General features: G+C 40.1%; 1 protein-coding gene across 1 annotated transcript in view; it reads left to right on the top strand.

Annotated features, from left to right (window-relative positions):
* The window catches only part of LOC118559271 (NLR family CARD domain-containing protein 3-like), a 48,554-nt gene extending 36,137 nt beyond the window's left edge, over positions 1-12,417 (top strand). The window contains exons 6-8 of the mRNA XM_036129961.1: positions 1,826-1,999; positions 11,106-11,276; positions 11,948-12,417. Coding sequence (XP_035985854.1) covers positions 1,826-1,999; positions 11,106-11,276; positions 11,948-11,960 — 358 coding nt within the window. The 3' untranslated portion in view covers positions 11,961-12,417. The remainder of the gene's footprint in view (positions 1-1,825; positions 2,000-11,105; positions 11,277-11,947) is intronic.
* Positions 12,418-13,224: the final 807 nt, after the last annotated feature.

The following is a 13,224-nucleotide window of genomic DNA, read 5'->3' as shown; positions in this document are numbered from 1 at the left end:
CTTATTTGCTGCTCTTCCTGTATGGTGGGCGTGACGTTGACAAGCTGATTGATTGACATAATATATAGGTGCCGTCACCTACCGGTCAGGTAGAGTGGAAGTGGCAAACAGCTTTTCAAGCGCGTGATGCGGGAGCGCTTTTGTTTGTATGTTTGTATGCAAGTTAAAGACAAATACCTGCCTCTATTTTTCTAAGACGCACGTTGGGACCTATACTCCGACACTGAAGCGGTGGCTGCAAGGTTGCCGCTACATAGCTTCATTCTGAATATATATCCTTTTTAATATTTATTTTACTGTATTCTTATTTTTTTGTCTGCACCATCAACACCAAGTCAAATTCGTTGTAAGTGCAAACCTACTTGGCGATTAAACTTGATTCTGATTCTGACTTTTCCGGCCAAGTTTTTTCCACTAGAGAGGAGGACTAAACAGAGCACAGCATTTCTGTTAGCATTGTTATTCATCTGGCACAAGGGACCCTTTTACTTTTATTATTTGCTCTTTGAGTGAAGCGACCACTGAGTTTGGTCTCCATATTCACAAGCATCGAAACAGGCCTCCAACATAGGGTTAGCTTGGGTTTTCCTGGCTTTAGGTTTAGTTAATAAGCATTTGAGCAAATACTATTGAACTGTGATTTCGGATTGACACCCTGAGTGTTTATATTTTGGTGTTGTATGCTGAGAAGTGCTTGTTGCTTGTCTTTATTTAAAGGTCCTAAAATACATTTATTTTATGCACCTTATTATTTTCCTAAATAAAAGGGGGAGGGTTATTGTGAACACTTTATACCTTGTGTCAAATGGTGATTTATTCTGTGCCTCATCATTCCAGTGTTCAGTGTGTAGTGCTAAAACCTAATACCGTACATAGATCCCAAATAATACTTTTAAGTAAACATTGAGGAGATTGATAGAACCCAGAGCCCACTGATTTAATTAGTGAGTATTAAAGGGCTACATCATATTTAGTTAAATTTATTTATCGTGGGGGAATGGTGGCCTAGTGGATAGAGCAGGACGCTAGTGTCCTGGGAAGGCTGTGAGTTTGCTGGCTCAAATCCCACAGGCTCCAGCCTTGGGTCCCTGAGCAAGACCCAGAATGCTCCCTGGCGCCACCCAGTGTCAGCCCACTGCTACCTGGGGGACTGGTTAAATGCAGAGGACACATTTTATTGGTTTGTCCAAAGATGTAATGAAATATCCAGATTATCCATATTATTATTTACTCCAAACCTCTGAGCTGCCCGCAGGTGGGGAAAGTCTCCTCATCGTGGGTTTTAGTTCTCAGAATGACACACCAGACCCACTGAGAACAACTTACCCAGTGTGATTGAGAACATCTGAGCCCAGCAGCAGAACACTGGACCAATATTAAGTGATCAGGGACTGAATGAGCAAAACTTTAATCAGACGCCATGGTTCCTTAGAGAAAACCCTCCATGCAGGCTGCTGGTTTAGGTTAACAAAAACATAACAATATGAGCTAAAACTCTGTTAAATGATCCATGTTTAGAACATTATGGGTCTGAGAACCACTGTTCTACCAGAACCCTGAGCTAGACTAGAAGACAGCAGCATTTTAAACAGACGCCAGATCGATCAGACTTAAATATCCAACTGCTGAGAAACACACCTTGATCTGGACCATCACACGTCATGATAACATGTTTTGGTTCTGCTGGGTTTAACTCTTTAAATCAGTTCTACTGGATCAAATATCAGACATCGGTTCATCATGTTTCTATAGCTCCACATGTTCATATTTCAGGTTTAACCTGCACCCTGTTGTCTTCAGCTCACATATTTTATTCTTTATTCAGATTGTGGGGCTGCAGGTTGTCAGAGATCAGCTGTTCTTCTCTGGGCTCTGCTCTGAAGTCCAACCCCTCCCATCTGACAGAACTGGACCTGAGCTGCAACGACCAGGAAGATGCTGGAGTGAAGGAGCTGTGTGGTTTTCTCCAAACTCCCCTCTGCAAACTACAGAAACTGAGGTCAGACTCTATGTTTCAGTTCAGATATTTGTGATGTGAAAGTTGTGTTCACACTAAACTGCAGACATCTGGCTGATATTCTACTGACCCACACTGAGGATCTTCATGGTAAAGTCTGCTTTCTTCTTCACTGCTTTGGTCCAGTTCAGGTTTTTCTTTTTCCAAGTTCCTGCCTGGATTTATTTAATAATCAGCAAAAAACAATGAAACAATGAGCTGAATTTCAGTTTAGAGTTGTAGCTTTTATCCAGAACTGTGAAAAAGGAAGATTGAAGAAATGAAAAATACTGATGTTTCTTTTATTTGAAAGTTTTTAATCTCTTTGAATGTTCATCACATATTGTTTTTACATTTTCTACAGGATGATTTTAAAATAATTGCATTGATATTTCTGTGAATAACTGGATATAGTTCAACTTAGTTCAGATCTTCTATTCTAATAAATATTTCCTCAGTTTGTTCCTGGACTTGGAGCCAGTTTTCAATGTTGTCTCTCTGTGTTACTAAGGTCTGAGCCCTGATCTCAGGTCAGAAGCGGACAGCATTGGGACCCCCAGTGTGTAGAAATGCCCCTCATGTGAAGCGGGTCAGATGGGATTCAAGCCAGTTCAGAAAAGTGAATTTTAGCTCCTGGAATCTGTCTGACAGGAACAAATCTATAATCCCTGATTGATGCTTCAACACTTTTAGAAGCTCTGGAAGGATTTTACTGACTAAAACACTCAGACACAACATGTCACAGTACCAGGTTCTGGTTCTTGGGTTTTCAGCTCCTAAAGTCAGTTTTACATCAATATTCTCCATGATATTGTGTTTTTATGGCTGTGTAATAATTAAAATAGTTCATTTATCTGCATGAATCTACATTTGTTCACATTTCCTCCATAATTCCTCCTGAACTGTTTGTTTTCTGTGAAACTTGAATAATTTGGCTGCAGAACCTGAGTTTGAATTGATGGAGCTGCTGGTGGAGCTGACAGAGGGGAAGAGCTGAAGTCAGCAGGTCTGTCATTTATAAAGCTTGATATGCACAAAATGGGACCTGAAATGTGTGTACGCCACTTTCCACACAAAAGTTGGGATGTATAAAAAATTAACTTGAGGGAGAAATGTGTGGTCCTCGTGCCAACTCTGACCCAGGCGTACGCTCATTTTGGAGACGGGGAAATTGGAGACGCATATGGTGAAATGGTGAATTCCAGCCAGCCCGTATGAGGATTCCTCTTCGATGTTCAATTTTACTCCATACAGTGTTGTTTTTGGCAGCCATCTTAGTTTTAGTCTTAGTTTTAGTCTTCAGAACGAAAATTATTGTTCGTTTTAGTCACATTTTAGTCATTACTATACAAAATAATTTTAGTCCAGTTTATTCGACTAAAATTCAAAAAAGGTTTTAGTCTAGTTTTAGTCAGTCTTGTGTTGCAATTCATAAAGCAACAGTTGACCTCAACAATTTTGAATTATAATTAGATTCTTTACCAGACTGAAAGCATTTTTTAACAATTAAATAACTTAAACAAGTGATATAAATAAATGAATGAATGATGATGAAATATTTAATTCAATATGTTTTGTGACAGTTTGTATTCAGAAGTTTTAATAAAAGTGTAAAGTATTTTAAGTATCGTTTATTTATTTATTTTGTAGTAATACATAACCTCACTGTATTTGTTTATAGTTTTTGCTATAACATGATAGCGTGACATTTGTGTCAATAATCTTCTAGTATAGGGTATTCTGCGTGGTGGGAGGGGGGGGGCCCAAATCAAATTCTGCTTAGAGCCTCCAAAAGGCACTGCACAGGAGGGAAGGGGGGAGAGCGGCTGCCAGTTAAACCTTCATTCAGAACCAGTCATGGCGTCACACTGGATCAGAAAACAGTTTTGCCTAGTGATGGGTCGATGAGGCGTCATGAAGCGTTTCGACACATTGCCAAACTGTATTGATACTGTGCCGATACTGTGTCACTGAATACTGACACCTGCTGGACCTTAAAAATCCCTACAGGTTGACAGAGATAACTGACACTGATTTGGTGACCACAATATACAATACAATTTAAATTGTATTGTTCAATTCAATTCAATTCAATTCAATTTTATTTATATAGCGCCAAAATCATGAAACATGTCATCTCAAGGCACTTTACAAAATCAAGTTCAATCATGTTATACAGATTGGGTCAGATTATACAGATTGGTCAAAAATGTCCTATATAAGGAAACCAGTTGATTGCATCAAAGTCCCGACAAGCAGCATTCACTCCTGGGGAACCGTAGAGCCACAGGGAGAGTCGTCTGCATTGTACATGGCTTTGCTGCAATCCCTCATACTGAGCAAGCATGAAGCGACAGTGGGAAGAAAAACTCCCCATTAACGGGAAGGAAAACCTCCGGCAGAACCGGGCTCAGTATGAACGGTCATCTGCCTCGACCGACTGGGGTTACAGAAGACAGAGCAGAGACAAAACGAGAGACAAAAAAAGCACAGAAGCACACACTGATCTAGTAATCTGTTCTACATTAGATGGTAGTAGCGGGTGAGCCGTCTTCTCTGGATGATGTCACAGTTAATAGAACGCCAGACCAGGTGTACCTACTATGAAGAAAAAGAGAGAGAGCAAAAAGTTAAAAGCTGAAATGACGACAGTCATTTCAATGTAATACAATGCAAAACTGGAGAACAGTAGACTGAAGAACAGTAGAAATCAGTAGAGTGAGAGAAATAGACCCTGATGTCCTCCAGCAGCCTAGGCCTATCACAGCACAACTATAGAGATAGCTCAGGGTATGAGCCACTCTAACTATAAGCTTTGTCAAAAAGGAAAGTTTAAACATTAGTCTTAAAAATAGATAGGGTGTCTGACTCACGGACCAAAACTGGGAGTTGGTTCCACAGGAGAGGAGCCTGATAGCTAAAGGATCTGCCTCCCATTCTACTTTTAGAGACTCTAGGAACCACCAGCAGACCTGCAGTCTGAGAGCGAAGTGCTCTGTTAGGAACATACGGGGTAATCAGAGCTCTGATATATGATGGAGCTTGATTATTAAGGGCTTTATACGTTAGAAGGAGAATTTTAAATTCTATTCTTGATTTAACAGGAAGCCAATGAAGGGAAGCTAAAACAGGAGAAATATGATCCCTCTTGTTGATTTTCATCAGAACTCTTGCCGCAGCATTTTGAATCAGCTGAAGACTTCGAACTGCATTTTGTGGACTTCCTGATAGTAAAGAATTACAATAGTCCAGCCTTGAAGTAACAAATGCATGGACTAGTTTTTCAGCATCACTCCTGGACAGAATGTTTCTAATTTTGGCGATATTCCGGAGGTGAAAAAAGGAAACTCTGGAAACCTGTTTAATATGGGATTTAAATGACATGTCTTGGTCGAAAACAACGCCAAGATTTTTAACTTTATTACCAGAGGCCAGGTTAATGCCATCCAGATTAAGGGATTGATTAAGAACTTTATTTTTTGAAGACTCTGGCCCAAAGATTACAACTTCTGTCTTGTCAGAATTTAAATGCAGGAAATTTAAAGTCATCCAGCTTTTGATGTCATCAAGACATGACTGCAGTCGAAGTAACTGATTGGATTCATCACGATTTATGGATAAATATAGCTCAGTGTCATCAGCATAACAGTGGAAATTAATCCCATGCTGTCTGATAATTTTGCCAATCGGAAGCATATATATAGTAAATAGAATTTGTCCAAGGACTGAACCCTGTGGTACTCCACAAGTGACCCTAGAGTTTGAGGAAGATTAAATATTAACATGGACAAACTGGAATCTGTCCGACAGATAAGATTTAAACCAGCCTAATGCTTTTCCCTTAATCCCTACAGTATGCTCAAGTCTTTGTAGGAGAATATTGTGATCAACTGTATCAAATGCAGCACTGAGATCTAACAGGACAAGTATAGACACAAGTCTATTATCTGAGGCCATGAAAATATCATTGGTGACCTTCACCAGAGCTGTTTCAGTGCTATGATGAGCTCTAAAGCTTGACTGAAACTCCTCAAGTAGGCCATTACTTTGTAAATGTTCACATGGTTGATTAGCAACTACTTTCTCAAGAATTTTAGATAAGAAAGGAAGATTAGATAGAGGTCTGTAATTTACTAACTCATCTTGATCAAGAGATAGTTTCTTAAGTTAAGGTTTAATAACAGCTACTTTAAAAGCCTGTGGTACATATCCATTTACCAAGGTGAAACGACGCTAAGAACAAAGACGCATAGCGCAACCCGCCCAACCATAAAGGCGTCTGCCCAACCCATTCATCAGTGGTGCGCTCCGATCAGCACCTGGCGCTCACAGAGCGAGACTGCAGAACACCATCACACCAGAGGTAACAATTGGTTAAAGATTAACCATTATTAACCGTTATTTTGTTCACAGTTCAGCTTGGATTTTATTTACTGCGCAGCATAGCTTTGCTGTGCGCGCTGCTGTGGGCACTGCTGTGCGCGAATGCACACGCGTGAAACTCAGAGGGAACAGAAACAGTTCGGCGTGTCAGTCAGTACGAAACAGTTCCTGTATCGGTCACATGACTTTCCCGTGTCGATACGCGCATCGACACGGGTTTTGCTCTATGAGCTCGACACATGCGCCGACGCATCGGTGTTGCCAGACCCATCACTAGTTTTGCCAACCAGATCCATCTAAAAAGCCTCTTATTTTATTTAAAAGTTTTGTTCTTATAAACAGGCAGGCTGCCTTGCACTTGAATTCAGGTGCACAAAAATTACATTACATGTAATTTAGGTGCGTACTTTTAAGGATACTTTTAAGGAACTTGTTACAGCTGGACATTCAACTCAGATCTGTCATTCCTCCTTTTCCTTCTAAAGGAGCCCTTTACAGTCTTTATTTATATATTTTTCCCACCGTGCGGCGCACCAATCATGGGAAAATCCGCCCACCTCACGGCCGCAATCCGGTATCATTAAGTATAAATTATACTGATACCAGATGTTACCAAAAAAGTATTTTTTTCCACTGTCACTTAGTGAAAAAGGAGGATGTACAGTTAATCATTGTCAGGATGCAGCTTGTAGGCTGCATGCTGAGCCCCCCTTCCTCTTTCTCTTCCCTGTGCAGCCTGATTGGTTCCACCTGTCAGGCTCCAATTATCTCTGATCTGTTGCCACCTGTGTTCACCTTTTTATATACTCACCTCATTCTGCTCTCATCACTGGTCCGTAGTGTTCACTGCTGCTCGGTTTCTGCCAGAACCCTGTGTCAGCTCAGTTTTTTGTTCCAGTCAGCCAGAAGACTTATCTTCAGCTTTGTTTTTGTTTAGTCAGCCAGGAGACATTGTTTCAGCTTCATTTTTGTTCAGTCACTGCCAGAGACTCTGCTTCAGCTCTGTTCCAGCCCAGCCTCAACCCAAGACACTGTTCCGTCCTGCTCTCAAGTTCTCAAATCCTGGTGAGCCGTCCTGCTCTCAAGTTCTCAACTCCTGTTCACGACTCCTGGGTTCAGTCCTGGTCTCAAGTCCTCAGCTCTGATGTTCCGTCCTGGTCTCAAGTCCTCGGCTCTGATGTTCCATCCTGGTTTGAAGTCCTCGGCTCTGGTGTTCCGTCCTGGTCTGAAGTCCTCGGCTCTGGTGTTCCGTCCTGGTCTGAAGTCCTCGGCTCTGATGTTCCGTCCTGGTCTCAAGTCCTCGGCTCAGATGTTCCGTCCTGGTCTCAAGTCTTTGGCTCTGATGTTCCGTCCTGGTCTCAAGTCCTCGGCTCCAGAGTTCCTCCTGGTCAGTCTCTCCGTACTCCTCCTGCCGGCCAGCTTCTGCACCCTACATCTCCGTCTGGTAAAAGACTCTGGCTCCTTACGTCATCCATCATCCACTCTGTTCAATAAACTCACTTTTAAGAACTAGCTCTGTGTGTGCGTGCTGTGTCCGGGTTCATCCCAGAAAAATATCTTGACAATCATCGCATCCCTGGATCCACTCGCGCCCGCTGAACGTCAAGCCCAGAGGCTAAACCGAGGCTGTTTGCACATTCCAATTATATTTGACCAGGTTTTTTTGCAAGAAAAAAGGCAGAAAAAATAGAAATGTTAATGTGAATCAGTGGATAGGTAAACAGTGGAAAGGTGAACATCTAAAACCACCTTTCTCTGCTAGAAGGTCTCAATATTACCTGGCTTAAATTGATTAAAACTTAGCATAATCTAGTCACATTTGTTTATCCCTGCATATCCATTCTAGATCATGACTCATTACCACACAACCTGAAAGAGCTCACTTTGCAGTCTTCTGTTGGAGAAAATGTGGCTTTTCAAGGATCTCCCATCCTTCATCTGAAAGCAGTAACTCAGAGAAAAACAAGTATGTTAGTATTTAGGTGAGGCATGCAGTCAAAAGAAAATCTGGTCCTCTTAGTGTCTTAGTTCTTAACGTGATGTTTCTAAATTCTTGTTTGGTCCAGGGGAGGCAGAAATCTTTCTTTCCTTTTCTTTTAGAATTATGTTTTAAAACATCTCCTTCTTTTAAATTATTTGCAGAACTATCTTGAATGTAGTTACTTTGCCGCTGGAGATGCAAACATTTTTTTAACAAAGTATTAAACAAAACATAAGAAATCAATAAAAAAACAAAGGTAAAATGTCTCCCAAGGAGCATAATCTGTCTGTTCCAATATTATATAGATTATTGACTTATAACATTCTATTGATTTCTTTCCAGCCCCTTTGATCATGCAAATTCAATTAATGCTTTTAAACATATACAACATTCCAAATCTCTGTTGGTCTACTTTTTCTAAAGTAATGTGACTTAGGGTTATTCATCAGCACTAGCAATGATTTTCTCTTTAGGTTTATAAACTTCTAGTGTCTCTCTACAATGATAAGAGTCTACCCCCGTAATTCAGCATCAAGAACACTGTCTAACACAATAACAAGATTAGAATTACAATTTTAACCCATTCAAATCTGTAACTGCCCTCATTTTTGCTGATATTATGTTCATGCCCCAGAAACAGAGCACACTGCCCCAGTTTCAAAATAACCTTTGCATGTTTACATCATGGTCAGATTAGTTTTATCTTATCTTTTGTCAATGTTTTCAGGTTGAGCTGTTGAACTGGATAACCACAAATGATAGTAACAGATGATGCATTTAATGTGGTTGTCTGATATTTTGACGCTCTTCAAAATTCCTCTTTTGGCAGCAGTAAAATTCTTAGTCAAAAATCTCCCTTAAAAAAGAAACAAATCATATCTAGTTCAATTTTATAAAGTTTTGATCAGAGCCAAACTACATATTCTACCTGCATTTTATACATGTAATAAATCAAGGCAATGCACATAATCTCCCATATTCTTCCCATATGCTGTTTGTCATTTTATTAATGTTCTAAAATTACAATATAAAAAGCCTCTATCTGGTTTTTTACACCAGTCATGATTCCATTGTCAACTACAACCTTAGCATAATTTAATAGTGTAAATCTGAACATAGCCCCAAGGCCTCTGGTTTACTGTACTCCAAAATTAAACTCCAAACAATAAAGACCTTTATGTACAGCTTATCCCCCATTCCAATCATTTCTAACAACCCTGAGAAATGTTTAATTTAAGCCATGTTAATATCTCCACGTTTCAATTTATTTGGGCTGGACAAGTCATATAAAAGGCCAAATTTCTGTTATTCAATTTTCTTTCTTTTTCCTCTTTTAAACTTTTAGTTAAACATTTTGTTGTTGTTCGGTTGACCCAGCCCGTTTTACCCGTCAGGTGACCCCCACTTAAATATTACTTTGTATGCAAGATGCATGAAACAGAAAAGTATACTTCAAGTTATATTTTATCTACTAAAGACAGAGAAACGGTTGCAGACACATCAGCGCTGATGGGCTCTTGATCGACAAGAAGCCACAATTGCTCATCACACAAACATTATAAAGGGGTTCAGGCCCACACCCATGCAGGGGCCGTACACATCCAAACTGCATCATTAGTAGAGAAACTGTCACTTCCAGGGCGCTATCTGGTAGATTTGAGTCTTCTCCTTGTGTCCGGCGCTATTTAAGTGTGTCATGACGTTCTGGGTTATGCAGTTCGTTCCACTAAACCAGTTGATTTCTTAACAGGATGATAGCTCTGTCCTGGAGAAAAATTAATGTGCCCTCGATACATATGTGGATAAAGGAGATGGGATCTTGTATGATGTTGGAAAGGCTGACTTATATAACCTGGGGAAGGACTGCAGAGTTTGAGACTGTATGGAACCCTTTAATAGAGCTTTTTAAATGTCAGAGTGCTCAAAAATGTTAAAACTGCTGCGTTGATATATAGGTTGTTGAGTGTTTTTCTATTATTTAGTTTTATTTAATTTAAGTGTGAGGAGTATGTGAAATATTTTGTGGAAATTGTGACTGTTCATTTTATGGATGTTATTGTTTTGATTACTGTCTCTCTGTACTAGTGAAATATATATAAATCTCAATAAAAATATATTGTTGAAAAAAAATAATGGTGGGGAAACCTCTCTCCTCTCAATGTGAATCTCAACCCACAGCCACTGGGGAACTTCAGAACGGAGCATAGCGTTGTTTACTTTTTAACAACTTATGTCCAACATTTCTTTGCTTTTTCCCACCTCACCATGATAAAAAAATTTATCAGCCGGCACATTTTATACACATTAACATTCATGAGATGCTTTGCATCGACCGTTTATGGTTGAATCTGGGCATGTAGAGGGCAGAACCTGAGCCAGAACCTGGTACCAAATGTATGGATACAGCTGTGATCCATAAAGGAAAATGGCGTGCTGGTGTGCGTGAGCATGTTTTATAACTTCGAATATTTTTTGCTATACGGCATTTTCGTTTTCTTGGCTTACGTACACTTTTAGTACGAATTCCACACAAAGTTTTATAAATGAGACCTCAGGACTGTAAAAACTGCTGAACAAGTTTTAACTATTGAAAGTTCTAATATTTTTAATTGTTAAAAAGCTGAAGTCAGCAGGTCTTTATTGAATTAGCTGCTTGTTGTCATTAATAGTTCTTTAAATGGTTCTGTTGGACTGTTAGAACCTGCATCCTGGTGGCTTCAGCTCACATTTTTATTTTTTGCTCAGATTGATTTTCTGCAGGTTGTCAAAGATCAGCTGTAATTCTCTGGTATCGGCTCTGAAGTCCAACCCGTCCCATTTAAAAGAACTGGACCTGAGAGACAACAACCTGAAGGAGTCAGATGTTCAGCAGCTGGAGGATCTTGTAAAGAGTCCAGACTACAAACTGGAAACTCTGTAAGTAAATGGTTGGAGTGAGTCCAGCTGCTGTCAGCAGAACTGTTCTGAACCCAGTTGGTACCAAAGCAAAGATCCAGTGTTTCCAGTAAAGCTGCAGCTTCTCAGTGGGAGGAGAATGGTGACAGGCTTCCTGATTGGACACAAGACATCAATCAGCCAATCAGAGGAGGCAGCAGCTTGTTGTGTTCCTGTGTTTGTGTCCATTTGAAGATGACTGTTGTTGTGTTCATGTCTCCAGGAAATGCAGCTGGATTCCAGCTGACAGCCTTCCACCATGTCTAGAGACAGTGGTCCTCATTCATCAAGCTGTGGAGCATCAGATCTGATCTCAGACTCTTTGTTCTCTCATTTCAACAGCGAACAGCTAATTAGTTTCATCTTAGTCACAGCTCTAAGATCAGTCTGACTGCAGCCTGCAAATCACTGATTTCACAGCCCTTCATTACATTCAGTCACCATGTGGTCTTTCTACAGAGCAGAACCTCTGCTGAAGTCTACTCTGCACATCTGGACATGTGTCCTTCTCTTACTAGTTTCATCTAGATGTGTTCAGGGACAGCCTCCATGTTTCTTAGTCACCTGATGTTTCAGAAACAGATAAGATGTTCAGCTTCCAGAGGCTGGAAACACTCACTGATCTCCTCTGTTGCTCCTTCTTCTCTCTGCAGGGAGTGGAGGTGATGATCTTTGTAGATGAGAGAAGCTGAGCTGTCCTGATGATCCAGAGGTTGAAGCTGCAGCAGTTTGACTTTAAAGAGACTCTGACTGGATCCTGATGATGAACTAGGGAGACTTTGATCCTGTTTATCTGATCATGTCTGTCATTTAGTGTCTGATAGTGTTTGTAGTAATTTTACAAGTTTAATCGATCTTAAACACAAAATATTACAGTCAACCACCGGTCAGCAGTCAGAGTTCAATTACATAAATTTAATTTGGATTCAAATCAAAAGTTTTACAAAGATCATAAAGGTATGGGGTGAAGACATTAAGATTATGTGCCAACACTTTAATCCTTAATTTTTGGTAACCATTAAAGTTCTTTACAATTTCAATGTAGCAGATACTTACAGATGCCTATAATAATAAGCATTCTTCAATTAAATTTATTCAATTAAATTTTATTTATGTAGCACCAATTCATGAAGCGTGTCATCTCAATGCACTTTACAAAGTCAAATTGAGTCATATTATACAGATTGGGTCATATTATACAAATTTGTCAAAATATTTCCTATATAAGGGAACCAGTTGATTTGCATCAAAGTCCTGACAAGCAGCATTCCCTCCTGGAGAAGCTACAGGGAGAGTCGTCTGTATTGTCCATGGCTTTGCAGAAATCCCTCATACTGAGCAAGCATGGAGCGACAGTGGAAAGAAAAACCACCCATTAGCGGGAAAGAAAAACCTCCAGCAGAACCGCGCTCAGTATGAACGGTCATCTGCCTCGACCGACTGGAGGTTACAGAAGACAGAGCAGAGACACAATAAGAGAGACAAAAAAACACAGAAGCAAACATTGATCCAGTAATATGTTCTACATTAGATGGTAATAGCAGGTGATCTGTCTTCCTTGGATGATGTCACAGCTAACACAATGCCAAACCAGGTGCACCTACTATGAAGAAAAAAAATTGAGAGGTAACAAAAACTTAAAAGCTGAAATGACGACAAGCAATGCAAAACTGGAGAACAGTAGAAATCAGTAGAGTAAGAAAAATAGGCCCTGATGTCCTCCAGTAGCCCAAGCCTATAGCAGCATAACTATAGAGGTAGCTCAGGGTAACATGAACCACTCTAGTTATAAGCTTTGTCAAAAAGGAAAGTTTTAAGATTAGTCTTAAACGTAGATGGGGTGTCTGCCTCATGAACCAAAACTGGGAGTTGGTTCCACAGGAGAGGAGCCTGATAGCTAAAGGATCTGCCTCCCATTCTACTTTTAGAG

Source organism: Fundulus heteroclitus, unplaced genomic scaffold (genome assembly GCF_011125445.2).
Source record: "Fundulus heteroclitus isolate FHET01 unplaced genomic scaffold, MU-UCD_Fhet_4.1 scaffold_259, whole genome shotgun sequence".
Taxonomy (NCBI): domain Eukaryota; kingdom Metazoa; phylum Chordata; class Actinopteri; order Cyprinodontiformes; family Fundulidae; genus Fundulus; species Fundulus heteroclitus.
The sequence above is the reverse complement of the archived record's forward strand: the minus strand, read 5'-3'. Positions and strand labels throughout refer to the sequence as shown.